The sequence below is a fragment of the Hyaena hyaena genome, unplaced genomic scaffold (genome assembly GCF_003009895.1).
Source record: "Hyaena hyaena isolate Hyena2069 unplaced genomic scaffold, ASM300989v1 scaffold_308, whole genome shotgun sequence".
Taxonomy (NCBI): domain Eukaryota; kingdom Metazoa; phylum Chordata; class Mammalia; order Carnivora; family Hyaenidae; genus Hyaena; species Hyaena hyaena.
In genome coordinates, this window is record NW_024080942.1 from 1,962,076 (window position 1) to 1,989,843 (window position 27,768).

At 53.5% G+C, this 27,768-nt stretch overlaps 2 protein-coding genes across 2 annotated transcripts; both read left to right on the forward strand.

Annotated features, from left to right (window-relative positions):
- The first annotated feature begins 6,628 nt into the window (after positions 1 to 6,628).
- HES4 (hes family bHLH transcription factor 4) lies at positions 6,629 to 11,778 on the forward strand. The gene is given in 6 exon segments (XM_039248401.1): positions 6,629 to 6,832; positions 6,835 to 7,019; positions 7,123 to 7,189; positions 7,287 to 7,447; positions 7,450 to 9,902; positions 11,559 to 11,778. Coding segments are annotated over 5 exon segments (696 nt in total). The 5' UTR covers positions 6,629 to 6,774; the 3' UTR covers positions 7,675 to 9,902; positions 11,559 to 11,778.
- On the forward strand, positions 6,771 to 27,726 carry PERM1 (PPARGC1 and ESRR induced regulator, muscle 1). Its single transcript, XM_039248398.1, has 4 exons — positions 6,771 to 6,825; positions 23,518 to 25,671; positions 26,241 to 26,366; positions 26,622 to 27,726. Exons 2-4 carry the CDS (start codon positions 23,679 to 23,681, stop codon positions 26,729 to 26,731), a joined length of 2,229 nt encoding a protein of 742 aa, XP_039104329.1. The 5' UTR covers positions 6,771 to 6,825; positions 23,518 to 23,678; the 3' UTR covers positions 26,732 to 27,726.
- The last annotated feature ends 42 nt before the right edge of the window (positions 27,727 to 27,768 follow it).

Sequence of the window (27,768 nt, forward strand, 5' to 3'; positions counted from 1 at the left end):
AAAAAAAATTTTTAAAAAGTTTCTTGCCTCCACAGAAACCTGAGGTCCTGGCGGTCGCTGAAAAGGACCCACCCTCCCAGGCTTTGGAGCCGCCGAAAAAGGAAACTAAACCCTCTGCACCGCTCTACCCTATCTTACAGGGTGGAACGGAGGAACAATTAACTTCTTCCCCTTCCTTATCAATCCCCTCCACAGGGCCCAGCAGGAGGGGCAAAGGTGCCACCCAAACCACCGGTGCCCTCTGTCCCGCTGGCCCCAGCGGCCCACCCAAGGGACCCGAAGCTGCCGTGGAATGACGACTGAGAGACTGGACTCTACCGTCCTGCCCATGAGGGCCACGGGCCCCTCTGATGATCGAGGCAACCAGCCCCGCCATTACTGGCCCTTCGCCACAAGTGATCTGTACAACTAAAGGTCTCAAAACGCTCCGTTCTCGGAGAATCCCCGCGCCCTTATTAACCCATTAGAAACTGTTCTGTTCACTCATCAGCCACCTGGGATGATTGCCAGCAATTGTTGCGGGTCCTGTTCACTGCTGAGGAGCGGAAAAGAATCCAATCAGAAGCCAGGAAATTGGTTCCTGGGCCCACTGGAGTTCCCACCACTGACCAGGCTCGAATGACGCTGGGGTTCCCCTGGCACGGCCACATTGGGACTACAACTCGACTAAAGGTAGGGAGAGTCTCAGTCTACCGCCTGACTCTACTGGCAGGTCTCAAGGCTGCGGCTCGCAAGCCTACAATGTCAGTCAGGGACCAGAGGACAGCCCCGCAGCGTTCCTTGAAAGAATAATAAAGGCATCCCGCCCGTGCGCCCCTGTGGATCCAGAGGCTCAGGCAAACCTAGCTGCGGTGGCTTTTATCATCACTCCGCCCCCGACATTCGGAGAAAACTTCAGAAACTAGAACGTCTAGGGAAAAGAGCCTCCAGGATCTAGTGCTCGTGGCACAGAGGGTACACAGCAACAGGGGCAGTGCAGCGGACAAGCAGGTACGAGCTGAGAAGAGACAAAGCCAGGGCTTGGCCAAGATCCTACTCGCGGGAACTGCGGGACCGGAGGACCGGAAAAGACGCCTCAGACAGTTGGCTTCAGGAAAAAAAGAAGGTAAAGAGAACTCCCGGCGGCTCGAGGGGCGCCCCCACTTAAGCAAAAATCAATGCGCCCGCTGCAAAGAAAAAGAACATTGGGCCAAAGAATGCCCCAAGAATAAGTCTAAAACTCCCATTCTAGTAATGGGAGATGACAGTGACTAGGGGAGACGGGGTTCAGCACCCCTCCCCAAACCCAGGGTGACCCTAAAAGTAAAAGGGAAAATCCACCGAGTTCCTAATGGACACTGGGCTCAACATTCTAAGGAGCGCACAATAATAACATCAAGGCCGCTCACACCCCTGCGGCGACTCACCCGTCGCCAACCACCACGAGCCTGATGGCCTGCCTGAAACGCCACTGACACCAGATGCGGGATTTAACCTTCGCTCCAGCAGCTTGTGAAGCTCCTCGTCGTTGCAGATGGCTAGCTCCGGGATCTCCACGGTAAAGTAGCGGCCCTTGATGAAGAAGAACACCTACCAAGTAGCTGAGGAACCACCGCCCGCCGAGCACTCCCAGCCAAACATGAGACTGCCCAGATCGTGGCCAAAAAAATTCCTAAAAGACATCTTCATAAGGTATGGCTTTCCTCAGATGATAGGGTCAGACAACAGAACTGCATTTGTGTCCAAAGTAAGCCAGAATTTAGCCACGGCCCTGGGGATTAATTGGAAATTACATTGTGCATACAGACCCCAGAGTTCAGAACAGATAGAAAAAAGGAATAAAACTCTAAAAGAGACCTTAATTAAATTGACCTTGGAGACTGGCGGAGACTGGGTAGCTCTCCTCCCCTTTGCGCTCTATAAGGTGCGCAACTCCCCCTGCCAGATGGGATTAACTCCTTTTGAAAACATGTCTGGCCTGAATTGCATGCCCTCTATCCAAATAGAATGCATGATTACCGAACATAGGTTTGTGTTTTCAGCTTCCTATTGCAGAAAAAGTAAGACTATTTGGGCCTTTTAAAAAGATAGTTTAAAAATTCTAGTATAAACACCTCTCAACTGTTACTAAGTTCTCAATTGGAGACTAAGGTTTCCTAAGTTAAAACTCTGCTAAGTGAACTTAAAACTGATGGAAAATAAGGAAAGCAATCTTGTATGTAGGAAACTGAGAGATACATTAAAAAGATGTAAAAAATAGAAATACATTTTTATTGAGAGTAAAAGAAAGTAATTTTGTCCTGGGGCGCCTGGGTGGCTTAGTCGGTTGAACGTCCGACTTTCGCTCAGGTCATGATCTCGCGGTTCGTGGGTTCGAGCCCCGCGTCGGGCTCTGTGCTGACTGCCCGCTCAGAGCCTGGAGCCTGTTTCAGTCTGTGACTCCCTCTCTCTCTGACCCTCCCCTGCTCACGCTGTCTCTCTCTCTCTCTCCTAGAAATAAATAAAACATTTAAAAAAAAAAAAAGAAAGTAATTTTGTCCTAAATAAGACTGGTTTTTAGAGAAAAATGGTTTTGAGACAAAGCTTAAAGGCAAAGGAAGGTGTAGAAGGTCCATGAAGGGAAATCTTTAAAATTTATTCTATGTGTACTCAGGATAAACTAAGGTTGAGATGAATGGAATTTTAAAAATACACTGGTATAAAGTTAAAACTCTGCTTTTCTCTCTAGTCAAAAGACAAAGTTTTCTTGGATTGTAAATCTACTCTTGATAAGACAATGTAAACAAAGGTTTTCTCCTTTTACTGCCAAGAAAACCAAAGCTTTAGGTTTCATCTTTATCAGGTCTTTGATTGCATAATTAAAACTTCTCAATGTTAAAGGAGCTAGGTTTTCCTACATTCGCCTTTCAGATCTTTTATTGCCACTTTAGTTGAATTAAAAAAAAAAAAAGGTTTTAATGATCTGTAATCCTATTTAGGATACACTTTATAACTTCCTAAAGTTTTAACAAACTTCCCAGGATTTAAATAGTAAAAAAGGTCTTTTGGCCAATTTGAGATGCTAAGTTACTTGGAAAAACACTATGTACAACAGTAAACCTTAGGTTGTATTGCATGGGTAAATGCTATAACTGCCCAAATATATACGGAAATCCTAAAGTTTTAATGTTTTAGTATAAAGTTATTATATGTCACGAAAATAACTGAATTTCTTCGTCAATTGCATAACAATGTCCATCTGAGATTCTGTCATATAAATAGATTGCTTGCCTTCATGCAAGAACGTCTGGGGGCAATACAACCCATAATACTTAGGGCCCAGCACCACCACCGTAATGCATGGGACCCGACCGAAGACCCATGATTGGGCCTTCCAATACACAAGAGAAGGGGGAAATGAAGAGCCTAAGTAACGTCATTTTAAGATTAAGGCCTCCATTGAGAGCACCCTCGGGGTGCACGTAGCCCCACGTCCTCAGACTGCTCAAGGCTAAAGCCATCCTCGGACCGCCCTCAGGTCAGCTAATCAAAAACATTCCTGTGGTCTGAGTCAGGGCTGGGAACTGTAGACAGTTATTCTGTACAAACTGGCCAATTTCTCACCGCTTGCCTGAACCCCACGAGGGCCCTTTGAACTCACCTCATAATTGGTCATTTTCAAAGGATACTCAAAAGTCATGAATGAGTCCCACAAAAAGTAAAGAACACCTCACAGATACTGAAAAGTAAAAGCTGTTACCATGGGTGCTGCTGTACAATTGTAAATGGTGCTTATGTGATGATGCTACACGTACTGTAACACCCCCATCCCTTACCCATTAAAAACCCTGCTCGCTATCGTTCGGGGCTTCACCTGCCGCCACGACACCGGTAGGTGGGTGAGCCCCTGCTCGAGCTTGTAATAAAGACCCTTTTGTACTTGCATCGGTGTTGGCTCCTTGGGGGTCTCAGGGACTCGAGATCGGGCACAACAGGAGGTGCTTCACTCACGGATTTGCTGAGACCACTGGGCTATTGCTGCAACACCTACTCCAGGGCTTTTTGTGCTACAGGGTCTCCTCCAGAAGATTCCTGCCTGACTCCAGCTGCTTTCCAACACCGCTTCCACTCCTCCGGCATGCTCCTCTGAGGCTGGAGAGGAGAATGGATAGCCTCATCTGGGTGCCTATATGTGATTGTGGGCGGGGGGGACTTTAGCTGCCCCCTGCCCCATCCTATCACCCCATGTTGACCGCAGGGGACAGCGACAGAGGGCAGGAGCAATCTTTGCCTGGCACTAGACTAGAATTAGCCTCAGAATAGGAAGAAGGCCTTTGGATGGGGCACCAGAGTGGGCCCCTGGGAATGGGGGTTGGGTCAGGGGTCAGCACCGACGAGACTCTACGTAGACCCACAACAGTGGAGGGGGCCCTTCTGGAGTTGCCATTTGGCTCATTCCTCTGCTCAGAAAAGCCGCCTGAGACTCTCAGACCCTTCCTGGAGCCAGAAGCCTCCAGGCCCCTGTGTCTCTGCCTGCCCCTCCCCCCCTTCCTTGGCCCCTGCAGTCCCTTTGATCGTGGGGATGCCGTTCCCTCAGTCTGGGGCCTTGAAGAGCTGCATTCTCTCCATAAGATCCCACCGTGCAGTAAGGATGGAAAGTAAGATTTCCTCTATCCCAGCAGCCTCCACGGTTCTTTTTCTTTTTTTTTAATTTTTATTTATTCTTGAGAGAGAGAGAGACAGAGAGTAAGAAGGGCAGAGAGAGAGAGAGAATCCCAAGCAAGATCCATGCCATCAGTACAGAGTTCATTGTGGGTCTTGAACTCACAAACTGTGAGATCATGACCTGAGCCAAAGACAAAGTCAGGCGCTTAACTGACTGAGCCCCCCAGGCGCCCCTTCCCATTTCTTCCTGTGCTTGCCCTCTCCTCCACCAGATTCGAAGCCCCATGAGAGGCTTTCCCAGCCCCAAGGGCTGGCCAGGCCTGCAGTGAGCCTCAGAAACGTCTGTGGGATGGATACAACACTGCCACCAAGCCACAGAGGACTGGAGACTCTGAGTACTCAAAAGACTATAGCCCAGCAACATAATTCAAAATGAAAATAATATCGCAGTGCCTGGCTGGCTTAGTGAGTAGTGCATGAGACTCTTGATCTCTGGGTTGTGAGCTTGAGCCTCACCTTGGGTGGAGAGAGTACTTAAAAATAAAATCTTAGGGGCCCCTGGGTGGCTCAGTCAGTTGAGCGTCCAACTTCGGCTCAGGTCATGATCTCACAGTTTGTGGGTTCGAGCCCCACGTCGGGCTCAGTGCTGACAGGTAACTCAGAGCCTGGAGCTTGTTTCGGATTCTGTATCTCCCTCTCTCCCGTCACTTCCCTTTCTCACATTATCTCTCTCTCTCTCAGAAATAAATAAAATATTTAAAAAAAATTTTTAATACAAAAAAATCTTAAAAACAAAAAAACCCCCGAACAAACAAAAAACAAATCAACAAAACAAAACCCACCATAAAGCCCAAAACATGAAAATAACATGAAACAGGAAAATAAATATAGTCTTGTTTTTCCCACTATGCCACTTTGAAATAAACAGATGCTTTTAAGGAAAAAGAGACATTTTTTAATGTGTTATTTTAGTTTTTGAGAGAGACATAGTGAGAGCAGGGGAGGGGCAGAGAGAGAGAGAGAGAGAGAGAGAATCCGAAGCAGCTCCAGGCCCTGAGCTGTCAGCACAGAGCCCATGGGAGACTGGAACCCTCCAACGTGATCATGACCTGAGCCTAAGTCCGAAGCTCAACTGACTGAGACCCCCAGGCGCCCCTGAAATAAGCAGATTTTAGTAATTGTTCCTCATTTTTTGTGAGCGCTACTTTGCTGTTGGGTAATCGAGACAAATGTGACATCACCAGCCCTGTGACATCCCCTTATCTGGCTTCTATCACCACATGCCTTCCCCAGAGACATCACGTCTGTCTGGTGGCATCGCCAGCCAGACCAGGTGACGTCCTTTCCTGCGTGACGGTGACGTGGCTCCGCCTGCCGCAGCACCCTCACCGGTTCTGTGCCACAATTTAAACGTCCCGAGACGCCACCCTGCCTGCTTGACGAGCTTGGGAGCCGACCCCTCTCCTACCCAGTGGCTCGTGTTCCACGTTCGCTGTGTCACGGGCCTTGGGGAAGTGCGCAGGCCGAGGGAATCCAGCGAGGCTTAGCGTGCGGCCGGTGGGCTGAGACCGAGGCCCCGCGGCGGCCTGGCGATGGCGGACGAGGCCTGTGGGCCGAGGCTCGCCTAGTCCCCGGGGCGGGCGCCCGACCCGTTTCCCCCGGCGACCTCTCCTTTCCGATTTCCCGGGCCGCCCCCCGGGGACTCCGCGCCCCACCCGCACCCCGGACCCAGCCGAGCCTCCACCTCGGTGAGAGCCTCGCGACTCCGCCCCGCCGGCGGAGGGGGCGAGGTCGGTCCGCCGAGGCCCCGGGAGGCCCGGCGACGCGGCGGCAGAGGCGGGCGCGGTCCCGGCCAGCGTGATGGGCCGCGAGCCCAGGCTTGACTGACGGCGGGGGCCGCGGCGGGGGGCGGGCCGTCCGGTGCGGAGCCTGCGAGGGTGCGGGGCGGGGGGCAGGGGGAGCGCAGCCGCTCATTGGCTGGCGGGAGCGTGGGAAAGAATGCGGAGCCGAGTTCCCACACCCCGCGGCCGCGCCGCCTCAGTAGCCCGGCGGCCGGCGAGGCTCCGCGCGGGCCCGGAGGGGACGCGGGTCGCCGCGCGCCCGCCAGCCCCCGGCGCTCCCCGCCCGGGCGCGGGGGCGCGGGGGCGCACCATGCCTGCGGACGCCCCGGGGACGGCCCGGAACGCGGCGGAGCACCGAAAGGTGGGGACCTGCCGGGCGTGCGGCAGGAGGCGTGGGGTGGGGCGCGCGGACGCGGGACTCAGCCGCAGCCCGGCCCGCAGCCCTCCAAGCCGGGCATGGAGAAGCGGCGCCGAGCGCGCGTCAGCGAAAGCCTCGCGCAGCTCAAGGCCCTCATCCTGGACGCCTTCAGGAAGGGTGTGAGTCGGCGTCGGGAGGTGAGATCGAGGGGCGGAGGTGGGGGGCGCGGGCGTCTCCGCGCGCCACGGGGTTGCAGGCCGCCCACCCCGCCCCTGCTCCCGGAGCTGCCGCCGTTCGAAGCTGGAGACAGCGGACACCCTGGAGATGGCCGTGGCGCACTTGCAGAGCCTGCGGCGTGTGCAGGTGACAGGTGAGGCGCGGGCGGCGGCGTGGGCGGGGGGCGGTGACGCGAGCGCCCAGGGCCTCCGCTGCGGGAACCGACCGCCTGTCCCCTGCCGCCCCCGCGGCCGCGCTCGGCGCAGACCCCGCCGTCCTGGGCAGGTACCGCGCCGGCTTCAGTGAGTGCCTCGCGGAGGTGAGTCGCTTCCTGGCCGGCTGCGAGGGCGTCCCGGCTGACGTGCGGTCTCGCCTGCTGGGCCACCTGGCGGCCTGCCCGCGCCAGCTGGGGGGCCCTCGCGCCGCCCCGGCCGCTCGCCCCCCGCGGCGGAGGCCCCGGCGTCCCAGGCCTACCGCTGCCCGCCGCTCGCGGCGTTCGACGGCCCTTTCCCGCTGCCGCGCCCCGCGTCGGCCTTCGCGCAGCGGCTCCCGCCGGGCCTGACCAGGGCGCCCCTCGCCGCCCCAAGGGCCGGCCTGCAGGGCCGGGGCGCCCCCTGGAGGCCGTGGCTGCGGTGAGGGCTGTAGCGGAAGCTGCACCGCGTTCTAGGGCCGCGCCCTTTGCTGCGAGTGGACCAGAGGGTATTTGTTTCCAGGGGCCGCGCCGTGAGAGTTTTAATCTTTTTTTTTGTCTTCGTGAAGACTCTAGTCTGCCATTTCTTTCAGCGTTTAGCTCGGGGGTGGGGGTAGGGGTCTGCTGGTTACTTTGCGCTGGACTTCGGGGGCAGGACTTCGGGTGGCCCTTCCCCAGGGTCTGCGGCCCCGGGTCGGCCCTTCCCTTACCGCCCCTCCCCCCGCCCGGCTGGCGCGCCTGCGACTGTTGAGAAGCCAGCCCCCCTCCTAGAAGTGTGTGGGGTGTGAGAGGCCCCTCAGGGGGTTCGGGCGGGAAGGTGACAGTCACCATGTTTCCCAGAATGTATCCCAGTGTGGGGGAGCAGCTGTGCAGCGTCCTTGGGCAAGATATTTGTTTGTTTTTTAAGGTGCTTTACCCCACTCCCACTCCTGTGGACTTTGGAAGGTGGAGACATAGTCACCCGCCTGTCTTCTGTCTTGGGTGGCTCAGCTGTGACCAGAGCCTGAACCTTGCCCTGAAGCTTTAGTTCGGGCCTGGTCCACTTCCTAGTTTGTTCTCGTGGTTCATTCAACACAAAGCTGCCTGGACTGACTCTGCCCCAGGCCAGTGTCTGCTCAAGAGAGGGTGTCTAAGTCCTGGGGACAGGGAACTGGGGTCAAGACTGGCAAAGAACACTTAGTGCCGGGAGAGGGGGGGCTCTAGGGGGGGCTCTGGGGGGGCTCCCACTCCCCCAGAGTCCAGCCTTGCTGTGTCCCCTGGGAGGGGAGGTCCCTACTAGTGGGAAAAGACTGGAGGGTGGTCCTGCCCATGCCTTTGTCCTGAGTACCTACTGTGTGTCAGCCATACTGTGCCCAGCAGTGATACTAGGCAGCATTGGACATCGGCCCTGGAGTCACTGTCCTGAGGTCCCAACTCTTCCTGAGCTGCTGCGGGGGGCTGTGCTCTGGGTGCAGTGAGGGGGTGTTCTGAGTCATATAAACTGAGACTGGAGTATCTCATCCTGAGCCCATCTGAGGCTGAGCCAAGATTCATTTCCCAATTGCAGCCAAGTTCATCAGATGGTTGCCTGCCTTCTGCCTGGCCAGGGCCCGTCAGGGGGAAAGAGGGTGGGTCACCACCAGAGGTTAGTCTGCTGCTCTTCCAGTGGCCTCCGTGGCTGTGTCATAGGCGGGGGTCACCCAGATTCTCCCCTACTCCGCCATGCTCACCTGACAGGGACTTCCAGGTCCCCACCAAGCCAGTCACCCCCTGACCTCTGACTACCTTGCACATTTCCCTGAGAGTCAAGGGCCTGGGTCAGTGGTCCTAGATGGTGGCAGCCACGTGGCCCAGGTTGCATACCCTTGCACATACACACATTCGGTGATCCTGGCCCGGGGGGAGGCTCAAAGTAGTCCCTCTGTCTTCGGTGCTGTGGCTCTGGCAGGGCTGTGGGGAAGGAACAGTTCATAAGGCCTGGTAAGCCCTCTTGGGCAAAAGACTTGCCCAGGGTCTATTGCTGGACCAGGATGCTCCCCTTGGTTGGGGGAGAGCAGTTGCTCAGGGAGGGCCTCAGTGCAGAAGGGGGGTGGGGTGGGGATGTGAAGCCTGGGGGTGGGTAGGGTTTGTACAAGGTTGGGGCCCACATATCCTGCAGGAAAAAAGAGCGTCCTCACTACCTGTGTGGCCAGATGAAAAAGAGCCACCTGGGGAAATCACCTGGGACTCAAGGCCGTCATGCTCTCCCTTCCACGGGAGGGCAGCGTTTACTCTAGGCCAGACCCCGGTCTCCCGTTCCCTGCCTGCCTTACTCCCTGTCGTTCCCACCCCCACCCGCACCCCCGTTCTACCTTTACTTCCTATTTCTGGTAATCGCTTCTCAGCGCTATTGCCAAAAGGAGCTTTGCAGTGAGGACCCTCCAAGGATCTCTCAGGCGCTGTCGGGGACCACACACAGTTCCTTAGCCACGCAAGCTCTTCCTGGTCTCTGTCTCTTTGAACTCAGCCTCCTGGCTGGAATTCTCTCCCCACTTTCCCTCTGGAGACAGGCACCCCGCTCTCCGTGGGCTCCAGAGGCCACGTCTGTGTCACCCAGCCTTGTCCTCACAGCTGCTTGGAACGGCTCAACTCATACTGACTTGGTTAATTTGAATGGAGTCAGGAGATTTGGAAAGTGCTTCCTGTTATTTTTAAGGTATAGTTGACATACAATGTTGAATTAATTTCAGGTGTACAGCATAGTGGTTCACCAGTTCCATACAGTGCTCGCTGTGATCGGAGTACTCACCATCTGTGAGGGTACAAAGTTATTACAGTATTATTGACTGTATTACCTATGCTGTACTTTTCATCGTGACTTATTTATTTATTTTACTTAAAAATGTCTTTAATTTATAAAGTATTTATTTATTTTGAGAGAGAGAGAGAAAAGAGTAGGGCAGAGAGAGAGGGAGAGAGAGAATCCCAAACAGGCTCTGCCCTGTCATCTTGGAGCCCTACACGGGGCTCGAACCCACAAAACTGCAGGATCATGACCTGAGCCAAAACCAAGAGTCAGAGGCTTAACTGACTGAAGCCATCCAGGCACCCTAGGGACTGATTTATTATATAACTGGAAATTTGTGTCTCTTAATCCCCTTCATCTGTTTCACATATTCCCCATCCACCTTCCCTCTGACAACCACCAATTTGTTTCTCTTTATTTGAGTCTATTTTTTTTTAAGATTTTATTTTTAAGTAATCTCTACCCTCAGCATGGGGCTTGAACTCACAACCCCGAGATCAAGAGTAGCATGCTCCAGTTAAGTCAGCCAGGTGCCCCAAGAGTCTATTTTTTGTTCATTTGTCATGTTTTTTAGATTCTACCCATAAGTGAAAACACATGGTATTCATCTTTTTCTTCTGACTTATTTCATGTAGCACAACACCTTCTAGGTCTAACCATGTTGTCACAAATGGCAAGATCTCATTCTTTTTTATAGCTGAGATGGATGTCATTCTTGCTTAGATTAGGGCGGTCTGAGGAAGCACAGGCCAGGCTGAAGCTGGCCCCCTCCCCAGGCTGCCCCTCCTCAGCAGCCGAGGGCACCTGGTTTTTAGAGAGCACCCTCACCTCCAGCAGTGGAGAGAATCGGCCCCTCCCCACGCCCAGCCTGGACACCAGCCCAGTCCAGTGGACCCCTCCCGCAGTAACTACAAGGCCTCAGTGACTCCAACTTCCTGCGCACCTGCCCAGCTATTTATATTTCAGTGTTTGTCTTGCAGACACTTCCTGCTGAATAATAGATGAAGCACCTTCTCCTGGCCGGGCCAATATGGCAGGAATGGGGAAGCAATCAGGTCCTCCCCTCCTGGGGAGAGGGAGGCTGGAAGTCCTGCTGGTCAGTTCCCCTCCATAGGCAGGCAGAGTCTCATTCAGTATCTGTGTTTCCTTCTAGCCCAGTTCCTGGAAGGGACCGAGGGTCAGTAAACGTATGCTGAATTCGTGTGCACGGTCAGCAGAATTGCTTGCCTCTGTGGGTGTGGGCGCCCTGTTTGTCTGGGCCCCATCTGCCTGTGGGGCCAGGGCTGGGATGCCAATCAATGACAGCAAATCACAGGTTTTTGGAATTTGAACAAAGAATCCGTCCCTATGGTGACAGAAGAATAGGCCCACGAAACTTCGGTCAGTTGGAAATTCAGAGTAGGGGAGGGGCTGGGCTGTTTGGAGCCCTGATTTGTGAGAGGTGAGGCCTCAGCTCGCACACCAAAGCTCCAGTGGCCCCGCTGATTGTCTCCAGGCCCCAGAAGCCGCCTGCCATCAGCCAGCAAGCTCTCCCTCACCCTGACTCCAGGACCTGCTCCTTTGCAGAGGAGAAAGCGGAGCTGGAAGCCCCCACAGCTGTGTCTGGCTGCTGTGTCTGCTCCCAAGAGCCCTGGTGACAGTCTTCATCCTGGGACGTCTCATGGTCAAAGAAAAAGGCCTTGGAGTCGACAGGTTCCTGGAAGGCCACCAGCGGTCCCCTCCTGGTTTGTAGCCTTGTGAATGTGACCGATAAGGCCCTGTGGAAGTGATGCGATGTCTCTTTAAGGTTAGGCTGCACGTACCTCTTGTTCTCTGTCTGTCTGTCTGTCTGTCTGTTATTCACTCTGGGGGAGGCCAGCTAGCCTACGATGGAGAGGCCAACACAGTGTGGACCTGAGTGAGAGTGAGTTTAGAAGTAGATTCTCCAACCCACCGAGCCTTCAGGTGAGTTACCAGCCACTGTCAACATCTTGACAACAACTTAATGAAAGATCCTGAGCCAGAACCACCCAACTGGGCAGCTCCTGGATTCCTGTCTCTCAGAAACTGTGTGACACAGTAAATGTTTGTCATTTTAAGCTACTATAATTTGTTATGTGGCAATAAATAACTAAGTTGTATGTAAAATAAATAATAGCAATAAACAACTGTAGTCACCTCCACCTGCCTTCCTGACAATGGAATTGTGGAAAAGGTTGGGTGGGAGTGAGGACTGGACTTTTGGTGAGAGTAACCCCAGAAATAGTCCCTACAGCTGTGGTCATAAGCAGAGGGTGGATTGATCCTGCCTTTGATCACTCTGACTTTAATCTGGAAGCAGTTTCCTAGCAAGCCCCAAGCGGATGGGTGCAGCGACAGCTCCAGGGCCCTGCATGGTGCTGACCAGCCACAGCCCGGGCCCATCCCTGAGGGATCGGGGTGAGGCTTGGGATCATGTCTGTGGCGGTAACTGACAGGGCACCGGAGTCAGAGCATGGCGTTGGGGATTTCCAACAGATGAGAGATGCTTCATGCTGAGAGCCACAGTATGCAGCACCCTGGATGGGCAGCTCCCCCTGCCACCCAGAGCACGGACGTGGCGACGCTCTTGGGCCACACTGCGTTTCTCCTGGGTGGGGTGCATCCACTCTTTTGGCAGCTTGGTAACCATGGTTATCAAAAAGCATCTGGCTGCTGCTGCCTCAAAGGTGTCTCCACCTGGTGTCCAACCTGACACCCACCTACCTGGTGGCTTTGGGCTCACTTCCTGGACCTCCACTGTCAGCGAGGAGTCCCAGTGTCTATGTGGAGAGCTAGGGGCTCAGCGAGGAGTAGAAGGTCAGTGTTGGATGCTTGAAGCCCTGGGCTTGGTCCTCATCAAGCCCTGAGCTTAATGTAAGGGAGGTTCACACCCCTGAGCGGGCAGGAACATCCTACCTAGCGGGCCTGGAGGGGGAACCTCCCTGCAGCTGCTTGTCCCAGCCAGAGCCGGTGGAGAAGACGGCTTCTCCAGCTCTACCTCTCCCCACACTCACAGTCCCGCCAGCCCCCCTTGCCCTGCTTATTGTTTTTAATGTTCATTTATTGTGAGAGAGAGAGAGGAGGGGGGAGGAGCAGAGGGAGGGGGAGAATCTCAGACTCCATGCTGTCAGTGGAGAGCTTGACGCAGGGCTCCATCCCACCCGCAAATCCGACCTTTTCCCCAAATGCAGCAAGGCAGCTTCTTGCTGGGTGGGGAGAACTGCATGCCCAGTGTGAACCCCAGGCCCCTGGGGAATGTCTGGGCCACCCCAGTCTGGAGCGTGGGAGGGTTGTATGAAATGAATGAAACAGTGTCAGAACGTTCCAGTCCCTAAAAGTGCTTGGAGCTGGCAGCTGTGACTACACGGCCAGTGGCTGCAGCTGCGTGTGCACATGGTAACCGGGTTGTGGGTTTCTGGGCCACCACCCACTGGAGTCTGGGGGGCACAGTCCCCTCAGGCCTGCGATGTGGTGTCGGGGGAGGTTTGGAGAAGGGAGGGGGAGGGAAGCAGTTACCCACTGCTCCTGGAGCGGCACCTGCCTCCGGGCTTCCAGACGGTGTCTGCCCAGAACGGGGCTCCCCTGGGGCGGACAGGTGAGGACAGGCACGCAGCACCAGAGACACACGGTCCCATGGTCAGAGATAGAGACCGAGGTGGGTACAGAGGTAGAGACCCCCTCAGAGGCGGCCAAGGCCTTTTCCACTTTGACATACAGATTCAGACCTTGTCTCCTATGTCCTTGAACTTCCTTCAGTGTGCTCTGTGTTTGGGAAGGCCACAGACATGCATCCTGGACCCACAGTCTCTGGGTGGAGCACCCACGTTGGGTACCCCCTCAAGGTCTTGTCAGTGGTTCAGGGAAGGCTTCAGGCACAGATGGATATTGAGTTTTATTTCAGCTGTCACTGCTGTGGGCAAGTTACAGAATCTCAAATGTAAAATAAGATTAGTAACAACACCTATCGGTAGTGCTGTGTGGTTGAGGGATTAAATAAAATAAATAATCTGCATAATGACAGCTGCTTCCAGCATAGATGGAGTAGCAGGACCAGATTTACTTTCTTGCCTGAAACAACTAAAAACTGAACAAAATATATGAAATTGTAGGCTTGAAAGACGAGGGTCCCTGAGAAGTGGGAAACAGTTGAAGTGAGCCCTGTATTGCCCCAACTGACTGTCAGAAGACAGTGTTCAGGCCTTGACTGCAGGGAGGGGAAGTTAGGCGGAGCGTAGCAGCCTTCCCGAGTCAAGGAGGCAGAGCTGACGCGGTGGGGGTGGGGAGCCCACTGGCTAGAATTCTGGGACAGAGTAGCAGCAAGGAGAAGGAAGCCAGAGGCAGAACTCCAGAGGGTTGCCGAGGGTCTCCCTGAAGGCTGACTGGATCGTGCTGGGAGGAAACTCCTTGAGGCCATGGAAAGAGCCTCCAGAGGTGATTAGGGAGAAGACTCCTCGGAGTTTACACAGGCTCATCTCTAGCCAGATTGGAAAAGCCCATAATTCATAGGGCACACGGGAGAGTATTCAGAAGGACTTGTGCCAGTAGTGAGGGATAATTAGCCTTACAGTGAGTGCTGCTCCTCACAAGGTTTATGAACAAGACCCCAGGGGATCGAGCTGTCTCCGGACAAAGCTCCAAACAAAGCCCAGGAATATTGGAACACAGAAATAGCCAGCACCCAACACATTAATGTTCATGATGTCTGGCAGCCAGTAAAAAATTACCAGGCATACAAAGAAGCAGGAAAATATGACCCATGATAGGAGAAAAATCGGTCAATTGAAGTAACCCGGAAATGTCACAGGTAATAGAAACAGTAGACAAGGACATTAAAATGGTCATTACAGGGGCGCCTGGGTGGCTTAGTCGGTTAAGCGTCCGACTTTCGCTTAGGTCATGATCTCGCGGTTCGTGGGTTCGAGCCCCGCGTCGGGCTCTGTGCTGACTGCCAGCTCGGAGCCTGGAGCCTGTTTCAGAGTCTGTGACTCCCTCTCTCTCTGACCCTCCCCTGCTCACGCTGTCTCTCTCTCTCTCTCTCTCTCTCTCTCCTAGAAATAAATGAAACATTAAAAAAAATAAAATAAAATAAAATAAAATGGTCATTACAGTCATGCTTCATATGTTACAGCAAAGATTGAAGGTGTGAGAGACCTTCATAGAAACCCACTGAGCTTCTAGACATGGGTGTGATGGCAGATTAGACACTGAGGAGGAAAATACTGGTAAACTGCAGGCATACCAATAAAAACTACTCAAAGTGAAACAGAGACTTAAAAAGTAGAAAAGAAGCAGAGACGAGACAAGCACATTAGTTAGCTGTGGGACAACTTGAAGTGGCTTAATATACATGTAATTGGAGTCCCAGAAGGAGAAGGAAGAGGGAAAAAAACAAAAGCAAAACACAAACAAAACAAAACAAAAAAACCACTGAAGGAAATAATGAGTGGAATTTTTCCAATCTTGATGTAAACTATAAACCCACAGATCCTCAAAGCTCAATGAAACTCGAGCCCAAGAAATTTGAAGAAAACTACGATAAGGAGCCACATAATCAAACTGCCGCAACACAGGGACAAAGCAAAAGTGTCCGTTCTTGTCACTACTGTCCGTCAGCGCAAGGAGTCCCAGCTACGCCAATTATGCAAGGAAATGACAAAAGTCACCCATATTGGAAAGGAAGAAGTAAAACTGCCTATGTTCAAATGACATGACCTTTAAAATTTTTTTTTTCAATGTTTTATTTATTTCTGAGAGAGAGAGACAGCGTGAGCAGGGGAGGGTCAGAGAGAGAGGGAGATACAGAATCCAAACCAGGGTCCAGGCTCTGAGCTGTCAGCACAGAGCCCGACGCGGGGCTCAAACCCACAAACCGTGAGATCATGACCTGAGCCGAAGTCGGACACTTAACTGACTGAGCCATCCAGGGGCGCCTCAAATGACAGGACCATATATGCAAAAAATCCAAGGAAATTCAGTAAAACTATTAAAACTAACACATGAAGTAAGCAAGGTTGCAGGGTACAAGATATTTTATTTTTTTGTCTTGTTTTGTTTTGTTTAGTCTTGTATTTGGAGATTTCTCACTCGTCATTTTATTTATTTACTTTTTAATGATGTCATTAGTGATTTTTTTCCCTTTATAGTTTATTGTCAAGTTGGTTTCCATATAACACCCAGTGCTCATCCCAACAAGTGCCCTCCTCCGTGCCCATCACCCCTTTTCACACCATACACAGAAATTAACTCAAAGCAGATACTACGCATAAATGTAAGGGCTACAACTTTTATGAAATTTTTAGAAGAAAATTATCTTGGGTGATGAAGGACCTTAGACAAAGCCTTTTTAGGTATGATACTGAAAGTGTTAAGGGACAAAAGAAAAAAGACACATAGAACTTTGTGAAAAATAAAACTTGTGCCTCAATAGACATTATCCAAAAAAAGTGAAAGACATAGGAGAAAAACATTGCAAAACATGCTTTAATATATAAATGTGTTATATATTAATAGGTATTATATATATTTAAAATATATAACTTTCAACTCAGTAATAAAAAGACAACCCAACTAAAACAATGGGTAAAAAATCTGAACAAGCATTTCTCCGAAGATATATAATTGGCCAATAAGTACCTGAAAAGTCACTCGACATCATAGCCATCATGGAAATTTAAATCAAAACCACAATGAGATACCACTTCACACCCACTAGGATAGGTATAATTAAAAAGGGGCATCTGGGTGGCTCAGTTGGTTGAACGTCTGACTCTTGATTTCAGCTCAGGTTATGACCCCAGGGTCCTAAGATTGAGCCCTGCACTGCGCTTCACGCTGAGCTCTGAGCCTGCTTAAGATTCTCTCTTGCACCCTCTGCCACTCTCCCTCACTGGTACTTTGTCTCTCTCTCTCTCTCAAAAAAAAAAAAAAAAAAAAAAGACAGAGGGGCGCCTGGCTGGCTCAGTCAGTACAACATGTGACTCTTGATCTCAGTGTCATGAGTGCAAACCCCACACTGAGTATAGAGATTACTTTATTATTTATTTATTCATTTTTTTTAAACGTTAATTTTTGAGAGAGAGAGAGAGAGAGCGTGAGCAGGGGAGGAGCAGAGACAGAAGGAGACACAGAATCTGAAGCAGGCTCCAGGCTCTGAGCTGTCAGCACAGAGCCTGATGCCGGGCTCCAACTCACGAACTATGAAATCATGACCTGCACTGAAATCAGACGCTTAACTGACTGAGCCACCCAGGCATCCTGAGATTGCTTTAAAAAATAATAAAATTAAATTAAAAAAAATTTTAAGGTACAGATGGAGGTGTTAGCAAACTGTGGAGAAATTAGAACACTTTTTTTTTTTTAATATTTTTTATTTATTTCTAGGGGAGAGAGAGAGAGAGAGAGAGAGAGAGAGCGTGAGCAGGGGAGGGTCAGAGAGAGAGGGAGTCACAGGCTGAAACAGGCTCCAGGCTCCGAGCTGGCAGTCAGCACAGAGCCCGACGCGGGGCTCGAACCCACGAACCGCGAGATCATGACCTAAGCGAAAGTCGGACGCTTAACCGACTAAGCCACCCAGGCGCCCCAAAATTAGAACACTTTTACGTTGATAAGAATGTAAAATGGTGCAGCCATTTTAATTTATTATTTATTCATTTGGTTTTTTCTTTTCTTTTATTTACTTTAAAAAATTTTTTTAATGTTTATTTATTTTTGAGAAAGAGAGACACAAAGTGTGACCAGGGGAGGGTCAGAGAGAGAGGGAGGCACAGAATGTGAAGCAGGTTCCAGGCTCTGAGCTGTCAGCACAGAGCCTGACACGGGGCTCGAACCCACGAACTGTGAGATCATGACCTGAGCCAAAGTCGGCCACTCAACCGACTGAACCACCCCGGCGCCCCGGTATTTTCTTTTTTAAATTTATTTTTTGTGTTATGGTTCAAGCACAATTCGTTTTTGTTTTTGTTTTTTGTTATCCAAGTTAGTTAACATATAGTGTAATAATGATTTCAGGAATTAGAATTTAGTGATTCATCACTTACATATAACACTCCATGCTCATTCCAACAAGTGTCCCCCTTAGTACCCATCACCCGTTTAGCCCATCCCCCAACTCAAAACCCCTCCAGCAACCCTCGGTCTGTTCTCTGTGTTTAAGAGTCTCGTATGGTTTGCCTCCCTCTCTGTTTTTATCTTGTTTTTTGCCTTCCTTCATGTTTTGTTTCTTAAATTCCACATATGAGTGAAATAATATATTTGGCTTTCTCTGACTGACATTTCTCTTAGCATAATAGTTCTAGACAATGTCACCTAACTATAGTTACCAGACGCAGACTGATGATTACCTTGGGAGCAGGGAAAGGAGGTGTCACCAAGGGCATAGGAACCTTCGGGGGTGATGGGCATGTTTACTCTCTGGATTATGCTATGGCTTCCTGGGCACCACAAATGTCAAAACTTAGCAAATTTTATACTCAAATATGTGCAGTTTATGTATGTAAATTATACCTCAATAAAACTATTTTTTTAAAAGTTAAAAGCTCATAATTTGTATAAGACTGCTTGGCATGTGGGGTGCCTGGCTGGCTCATTTGGTAAAGCATATGAATCTTGATCTCAGGATCTCAGCCTCGTGAGTTCAAGCCCCACGTTGGGAGTGGAGTCTACTTAAAATAAAAATTTTTTAAAAAGAAAAAAGAAGGCTTCTTGGCTACTCATTGAAAATTGGCTCTTACTTTCTACTGCTTACTGTCTCAGTTCAAGGGCTCAAAGGAGGCTGTATGGCTTCAGGAAAGGGAACCCAGCATCCGGTAAGTGTCCATCCCCCGAGACACGGGCAAAGGCCGGAAGGGCTGCTCTCTGTCTGCTTCCAGTGGAGCTCTGGTGCCCCCAGGTGGTCATTGTGGGTACAGCAGGCCACCTTCTCTGCTTCCCTCTCCCTGCTTGGGACTGTGCCCCCCCCCGCCCCCATGGAAGGTCTGTCTGACTGCCCATCTATCCATCCACTAGCTCCCCCTGGCCCGGGCCTCCACCAAAACTTAACATCCACTGCGGAGAGCTCTGCCTGGTTTCCTCATCCTACACCCAACATCCGTCTGCTGCCCCACCCCCCCAACAACAAGGTCCTCCAAAATTGGGTGGGAGAGAGCGGAAAGGGGAGCCTCAGAATAGAACTCAGCCCTCACATGGCCTCACCCCAGTCCCCTGCTCCTTCCCCACAGTCTCAGAGCTGGCCTCCCTGCCTCTCCCAGGGCAGCCAGGGCAATGGTTAAAAAGCCCCTGTCCCAAACCCTCTAAGCCTCCTCACCTTTTGGGGGTCCAACCCCATGTGTTTGTGTGCTGCCTTGCCCCTTAGACAGATAAACCCACACATGTGTGCCAACCGAGCGTTGCCATGGCACTGGGGCAACTAGGTGCCCACATGGAAACAAAAAAGTGTGGCAGGACCTCCCATCAATACCAGGCGGGTTGCAGGTACAATTTGAAAGGTGAAACAATGAAGCTTTTAAAAAATGTGCAAGGATATCTTTATGAAATCGTTCTGACTTTGGGGCAGGCAAAGAGTTCCTTAAAAGAAGAGAAAAGCTGATAACATAAAGGAAGTTGTTGATAACTTGGACTGTATTAAAATTTAAAACTTCTGATTACCAAAAGGCACTGTTAAGAGATGAGCAGGTGGGACTGAGGGAAAGATATTGATAATAAAGACATCCGTGAGGAATTCTCATCCGAATGCACAGTCCTACAAATCAATGAGGAAAAGGCGTATGAAAGCAGCAGAAGCACCAGGAAGACACACCCTCATGGAAAAAGGAAGGCCACTGGCCAAAGGGAATGTGAATTAAGTGGCAGGGTGGCACCACCGTGGAGCCTCCTGAGCACCGAGTGACAAAGCCAGTGGTCCGTGAGGGTGTGCACACAGAGACCACCTGAGCAGAGACACAGCCACTCGGGAAGCCCTTGGGTAGTGGCTTCTGACGCTGAACAAGCACACCGTCTGCCCCAAAGCTCTGGGATGTTTGCAGCTGCCAAGTGGAAACAGTCCGAATCTCCATCCACAGAAACCTGAGTCAGAGATGAGCCCACTGTTGGTGAAACTGACCACCGCAGCCCCCGAGGCGCCTGACTCCAAACCATGTTGAGGCTCCAAGGAGGCAGACTTGAGACTAGAAAATTCACATTCGTTTCTGCCCCCCAGTTACTGGCCCAGAGCTACTGAAACGCTTGTAGATTCTTAAGTGCTAAAAGCGCCAAGACCATCTTCTGTTCTAATGAGCCAACTCTGGGTGGGATCTTGGATAGGGATTCTCACCAGAAAGACCAGCCGTAATTAGAAGCTTGGAAATTTCAGCCCCAGCACCCCCTCTCCCAGAGAGGGGAGAAGGGCCAGAGTTGGAGTTAACGACCCATCATGCCTGTGTGAGGAATCCTCCGTAAAAGCCCCATAGTATGGGGTTCAGAGAGCTTCCAGGTTGCTGAACACGGGCAGGTGCGGGGAGAGGGGCAGGATATGGCCCCTCCATGCCCTTCCCACATAATTCACCCCACAAAGCTCTTGCAATCCGGCGGCTCATCTGTACCCTTTATCATACCCTCATACAATAAACCGGTAAACATAAGTAACTGTTTCCCTGACTTCCGTGGGCCGCTCTGATAAATTAACCAAATCCAAGGGGGAAGGGTCATGGGAAATTGGTTTGTAGCCAAGTTGGAGGAAGTTGTGGGTAACCTGGGGACCCACTACTTGCGACTGAAATCTGAAAGGGGGCAGTCTTGTGGGACTGAGCCTTTCGCCTGTGGAATCTGAGGCTGCCTCCAGGTAGACGGTGTCAGAATTGAGTTAACCTGTAGGACACCCGGCTGGTGTCCGAGAAGCAGAGGTAGTACAGGAGACTCACAGGAGAACAGTGCAAGAAGGAAACTAGTTCTTCTTTTTACACAGATGCGGAAAGGTTCTTACAGTACAACTGCCCTGATATAAAGTTCACTCCGGGCCAGGCTTGCCGGCACACGGTGGCCGGGCGGCAGAGCCCAACAGGCAGGGGCGCGTCTCCACAGCTGCTCCCTCACCGTTTGTGCCCTTCCTGTGCGCCTCATATATTGACCAGTTTGCTGGGAATCGAAGCGCCCCAGCCTTGTTCATCCTGCGTGAAGCTGCTTCCTCCGCCAGCACCCTCACAGCCCCGGCCTCTCTGTCTCCCACCCACGGAATCTTGTCCCTCAGGCCCTCAAAGCCCGTCTAGTCCAAGGCCCTTTCCTCAGAGAAGCTCCAGCCCCGCCAAGGCCCCCTTCTCTCCATAGTACTTCGTCTTTTATGCTATGTTGCTGTCGGAAATGATCTCCTCTACCTGTTTGTTTAGATGTTTGCTGTCTGACTCCCTTACTGCCTCTTCATATCCCTTATAGCCTGGAAGCCAAAAGTGTGTGTTACAGTGACCTGTGTGGGGATGGGCAAGATCAGCCCCGAGGTCAGGATGGCCTGGAGCACAGCGAAGGCCTTTGGGGCCCAACTCTGCCGTTTGCTAGCTGTGTGGTCATGCACACGTCACTCTCTGCGCCTCGCCAAGCCCAGTTATGAAAACAGGATCTTCTTTGTGCCCCCTGCCAGGACGGGTAAGTTTTGGGAAGATTGCTCAGGGAGGCCAGGCCTAGGAGGTGTTACTCTGGAGGCCCATCTCCGAGGCACTGTTACCCCCGCCTGCCTACTCAGTGACTGGTGTGCTTGGGGGTAGCAGCACCAGGCCCCCTTTCTAGAAGGAATAGACTCTGCTCTGCCTCCTCCTTCTTGGGCCCATCTACAGGAGTCTAGGTCAGGAGACATGCTGGTGGAGAGTAACCCACTTTCGTCCTCTGAACCCTCCCAACCCTCTCTAGAGGCCCAAAGCCCATCCCCGTTTGGGGTGCTGACTACCAAGAGCCCCGGTGACCCCCACCAGCAGGCTCCACAGTGCTTCCAGGGAAGGGGCCAGTAGCCTCTTGAGACCAGAGGAGTGAGCTTTGCTCCACTATTCCACCCCCAGTCAGCAGCGGCCCTCTTCCAAAGGATCTATCTCTAGGAACATTCTGGAAAGGTCATTTCCCACTGATCACTCAGTAACCCTCTCTACTCCACACAGACGACAGGGTAAAGCCCTAAGACCCAGACAGGACTGGGCTGGTGGGAGGTGGGGGGCAGAGATGCGAGCAGAGGGCTGGAGGTTTCATAGCAGGTGGGACCACTTTAAGAGGAAGAGTCAGCCTGGGCCAAGAGATGGAGTGCAGAGTGGCCTTCAGCTTGGGAAAAAGGAGGCCCGTGCAGGACTGATTGCAGGTCAGCATTCTCTGGCCAGCATCTGACCTGACCAGGAAGGTGTCCCTCACATAGCTGGAGGCCCCTCAAATGCCATCTATTTGTGGCCTGGACCTTGACGGCTGGCAGGAGACATGTGACCGCAGGGATGGGGTATTTTTGGTAGCGGGGGCGGGGCCTGTGCAGTGAGCCCAGCGCCATGCCGCTCTGGGACAGGCAGCTCAGACATCCAGCTCCACTGCCCTGGCTGGCCACGGGGTCCCAGGTATGACACTGCAGTCCCTCATTCCCACCCCAAGAAGTCTGAAAGTCAGCCCTGGAGGGACTTCCCCAAGGGCCAGAGAGGGGGACATTTCAGTGGGTCAGGAAGGTCTGGTCTCACGGCATCTTCATCTTAGCACTGGCCTGACCAGAGCGACCTCCTACCTTCCTGGGGGCAGTGGTGGCTGACCAAAGGCCAAAGAGCACCTCCCACAGGAGGCTGGGACACTAGGGGCTCTCAGGCAGTTAGGGTCACCTTTGTTCACAGAGATGAGGCAGAGGAGGGGTCTCTGCCAGCTAGGCAGGACTGGGTGAGGGGCACAGACCTTGAGGATGGCTCTAGAGTCCAGAGGGAGTTAGGAGGCTCATTTCTGTGACCTCCTGCCTAGGCAGGAGACAGAGCCAGATGCTCCCTGGTGACCTCCGAGTGGCCTCTGGCCAGCACTAGTGTGACCTTGAACTCAGGGGAAGCCCAGAAGCCTGTCCCAGTCAAGGCTAGTGGAAGGTCATTACCAAAGGCTGGTCACTTGCTGGACACTGCCACCCCTCCTCCATGGCCAGCTGCCACCTGAGGCACGTGGGGACAGACCAGGGCTGACCATCCCCCAGGTGAACTGACTCCCAGCGAGTGATCTTTGAAATGGGTTTTGCTGTATGAAGTTTACCTTGGTGCCCACAACTCTGAAGGAAAGCTGGAGGTGGTGAAGCTGACCTAGGTGAATAGAAAATACTCCAAGATGTGAAGAAAACCACTTCCGGGGACAAAAATTCAAACGCAAGGAATCCTATTTTCTTGATGTACTTCACTAATCTAAACCATATTTGATTTTCAGAATGTAACAATATGTCATTACGCGGTTATTATCTGGGGTCAGTTTGGAAATACGGAAAGTGGGAGCTGCGGGTTTTGTAACTTGGAGGAGAGGTCAGGTTTGACAGCGCTCAGCTTCCCTCGGGATTCCCTCGTCTGATCTCTTGCAGGACATAGATGGAGTGCTGGCCCCCAAGCCAAGGAGGTGGGGGGCACCCCAGGGACTGGGCAGGGTAGTGGCAGCGTGTGCTGGCCTGTGGCCAGGACCTGTGCCTGTGAAGATCCCACCTGGCCTCAGGCTCTGCTGCTCAAGTGCCTTTCCTGACCTGAAATGGAAAATTTCCAGTATAGCATCCAGCTGAGTGACCAGGACTGGGCTGAGTTTTCAGCTGCAACTGAAGAGTGTGGCCTCCCGCAGGCCAGCCTGGCCTCTGGGGATGAGCTCTTGTCCAGTGACATTGACCAAGGGGACAGCAGTGGCCACAGTCCCTCTGGGCCTCCACCCCTTCTCGAGGGGCAGCCGGCTCCTGGGGGGAGGGGCTGGCCTGGTATCAAGAAGGAGGACAAGGCAGCTACCCGGCCGCTGGTCAGCAGGTTTGGGCTTGAGCCTGTCTTGGCCCTGGAGGCTGATCAGCAGATGCCCAGCACGTCCGCACAGTCAGGAGCTTTGCTGTCCCTCCAATCCGACACCGCCTCTCTAGAGCAGAGCTCATCGCTCCTAGGGCCGGTGTCTTCCGGAGACGAGATGCAGAGGCTTCTGCAGGGGCCAGCCCCCCGGGACCCTGGCCCTAGTCCCCCTGGGGAGCCTCCTCAGAGCCCCGAATCTCCTGGCTGCACCACTGCTCCCCAGAGGCCCCCCGGAAGTCCTGGAGCCCCGCCACGCAGCCCTGGCCGAAAGAAGAGGCACGCTGCTGGAGCCAGGGGGGGCAGGTGCTCGAGTACCCCAGGCTCTGCTCCCACCCAGCTGGGTTCCCTGTTGCTTGCTGAGGTCAGGCCCAAGGAGGGCCTTGGTCTGTCTGGGTCCAGGGGGAAGGATCTCTCAGCTGGAACAGCAGAGCGGACAGCAGACACCAGGCAGAATGAACTGAGTCCAGAGTCTGTAGGAGCCCCTGTGCAGATGACCAGGCAAGAAACAGATTTGGATCTGTCTACACCAGTCCCTACGAATGAGCAAGGTACAGACCCACTCAGAATGACCCCCAGAGCTGAGCCACACACCGTGTCCACACCTGCCCAGGAGACTCATCCAGATATCGCAATAGCTAAGTCAGATGTGACTCTGTCTACACTCACCTCCAAGCTTCAACCTGACACACCTCTGTCTACACCTGCCTCCAAATGTAGACTGGACATGGACCTACCTGTGCTGGACCCAGTGGTTAAGCCAGAGATGGACTCATCTACACTTGCTCTGCCTCAGCTTGTTTCCAAGGCCCAATCTGATGTAGGTGTGTCTGCACCTGCTCCCATCCCCCAGGCCAGGCCTGACTTGGTGGAGGTGGAGGTTGCCCCAGTGGCCAAGCTGTGTTTGAGCTCTGTTGTGTCTCCAGGACACCAAGAGAAGCCCAGAGAGGAGCCTTCAGCAGGTGCCCCTGGCCGTCGCTCAGGGGAGCCCCCACTAGGCTCTGTTCGAGCACCCAAGAAGAAGAAAGTGCGATTTTCCATGGCTGTGCCAGGCCCTGAGGAGCCAGGTCTGGGAGAGACCTCAGGCCCACCCTCACCAGCCACAGCCCGGCCCTCACCTCCCAGGGCAGCAGCCGGGGGCCGAGGGGGGCCTGGAGGCTGGGATGCCACGGCGGTGGGGCCCCGGTCTCCCCAGCCTCGGATCCTCAAACACCTGCCTCCCCCTACCCCCTCTGCCTCGGTGGGGCCTAGGCCCAGGAGCAGCTTTGCAGTGACCCTCCCAGAGGCCTACGAGTTCTTTTTTTGCGACACTATTGAGGAGGAGGATGAAGATGCAGTGGAGGCAGCAGAAGCTGACCAGGCCTGCGAAGTACAGTGGCCGGACACGTGCGAGTTCTTCTTCCAGGACTGCCGAGCCCAGAGGTCAGGGCACTGGGGGGGCCAGTCTGTGGCCCAACCCCCACAAGCTGAGCCTGTGCCAGCCCGCCCACCTGGAGACCCTGTGCCCATCTCCATCCCTGAGGCCTATGAACACTTCCTTGGGGAGGACGCATCAGGGGGCATGCTAGACCTGGCTGCCCTTCTCCAGCTGCAGGCCACAGAGCCCCCCCGGCTGGTCCCCTGGGGAGCGGGGCCTGGAACCTCACCAGAGCCTAGCCCAGTCACAGCAGAGCAGCTCAGTCTGGCAGTCCGGCAAGCAGGTGAGTGTTGCTTGGGACCCATGGGCCGTCCAGGTCCTGGGAACATACTGTCCAGGGAGTTCAGCCAGGAGGGCTGTTAGGGAGGGGCGGCCTAAGACCCCGAGTCATGAGCCAGTAGGGGAGCCTTAGGGATGATCTGGGAGGGATGGACTAGCTCCTGGCCATCCCAGGACACAGTCCAGGTGGGGTGGGCTAGGCCAGACACCACAGCCACTCAAGAACTTGTCTCTGCACTGACCATCATTCTGTATTCGGGCCCAGATGACAGCAGTGCCCTGCCCCCAGCCTCTAGCATAGTAGACTCTGGGACAGCTCACACTCGGGCCTTGCTGCCTGCTAGGTCAGGCCCTCAATAGACTTTGTCTCACACTCCCCCTGCAAGATATTTTACAAACCAGGAAGTGGTACTCCAGACGCAAACCTGCTCACGTGAGCTTGACTCACCTATGCCACACACTACCCTGTGTCTTGGGACAGGGTACTATAGGGGAGATGTGACTCAGACAGCACGCCTGGGACAGACCGGCCTGAGTGGAGCCGGAGCACAGAGCAATGCCTCTTTTTCCTAGGAGAGCCCCGAGGCCCTCTCACCTCATTTGCCTTCAGCCAGGATGACATGTGCCTGGTGTTCGTAGCCTTTGCCACCTGGGCCGTGAGAACATCAGATCTGCATGCCCCAGACGCCTGGAAAACAGGTTTGGGGGCTCGTGGTGGGGGAGTGGGTCGGCGCCCAGGATGACGGCCAGCGTCGTCTCAACTGCTGGCCAGCAGGGATGAGGGGTGCGTGGGGAGGCACAGATTTCTCCCCTGACTTGCTCTTCCGTTGCTGGCCCACCCCTTGTCCCGTTGGCCTCCTCCTGCCCTTCGAGGGCCAGGTCATGTAGACAGAAGGTGGTGACCAGGCCACGATGGGCCAGCACTCAGGAGGCCCCCTTGTGCTTCTCTTGCAGTCTTGTTGGCCAATATCGGTACCATCTCTGCCATCCACTACTTCCGCCGGCAGGTGGGGCAGGGGCGCCGCAGCCGCAGCCGCAGCCGCAGCCGCAGCCCCAGCTCATAGGACCCAGGCTTGGTCCAGGAAGACAGAGGACAAAGAAACGGCCACAGGGGCTCAGGACGAGGTGCTGCCCTCAGGTCTTGCCCTTTGATCCCTGTGTTCTGTGGCGTCTGGGAAGGAGCCAGTGTCCTTGGTCCTGGCTCCCTTGGATTCCACCCAAAGGTCTAGCCAGTGGCTGAGGCCAAGGGTGTGCTCCACACCTGGAAGGAGGGAGATTCTGGAAGGCTGGGTGGGTAGGGCTGAGCAAGGAGCTGGTTAGTAAGGTGGCCAGATTAGCAAATAAAAACCTAGGGTGTCCAGCGAAACTTGCATTTCACACATGCAGTATTTGAGATTGTACCAAATTATGTGTGGCTTATCTGAAATCAATGTAACTGGGCGTCCTCTACTTTATGTGGCTCGCTGGGTGAGAAGCGGACACGGTGCTGGGGACTGGAAGGTGTCAGTGCGGCAGCAAGGCCCCAGCTGGGAATCCGGGCAGCGGGTGAGGGTGAGGATACTGGGTGGCCTTCAGGTGGAGGGGGGTGTCCCGGAGACTATCTGCCCTGTTGACAAGTGGGCTGGTGTAGTGAAAACCTCTGAGGCCTCTTTGACCCCTGAACCCCAGGGGCTTGTGGCCAAGGGCTTCTCGGCTCCTGCCTACGCCAGTGAGCAGGGACCCATAGGGGCCTCCGGGGGTCAGCCCCAGCGGGGGGCGGGGGGTCCTACAGGGCAGAGGCTGGAGCCCCTCCTCTGGGGAACCCTGGACGAGGTGCAGAGGCAGAATATGGTGGTGTCAGATAAAGGCACTGAACATTTGGGGTTGTCCCAGGGCTTTGAGGAGCCAGAGATGGGGCAGGAAGGTGGGTCGGAGGCTGGTGGTGGCAGAGCAATGAAGGCTACCAGGCTGGGTGCCGGGTGGGTGTGTGCACTGGGTCCCCAGGACAGGGGACTTCTGGCTGCTGAGTGGAAGACGCGGGGACACGTAGCGGAAATAAAATCTCTATCTTTCTTGTTTAGTCTCTTGTCAGTTTCTCCCAAGTGGCCCCAGGCCTCTCACA

Bases quoted from the DNA above. Each gene is read 5' to 3' on its own strand.
- PERM1 (XM_039248398.1), top strand. From the start codon at position 23,679: ATGGAAAATTTCCAGTATAGCATCCAGCTGAGTGACCAGGACTGGGCT. The intron at 25,672-26,240 runs GTGAGTGTTGCT...TCTTTTTCCTAG, and splicing joins TCTGGCAGTCCGGCAAGCAG to GAGAGCCCCGAGGCCCTCTC. The intron at 26,367-26,621 runs GTTTGGGGGCTC...CTTCTCTTGCAG, and splicing joins CCCAGACGCCTGGAAAACAG to TCTTGTTGGCCAATATCGGT.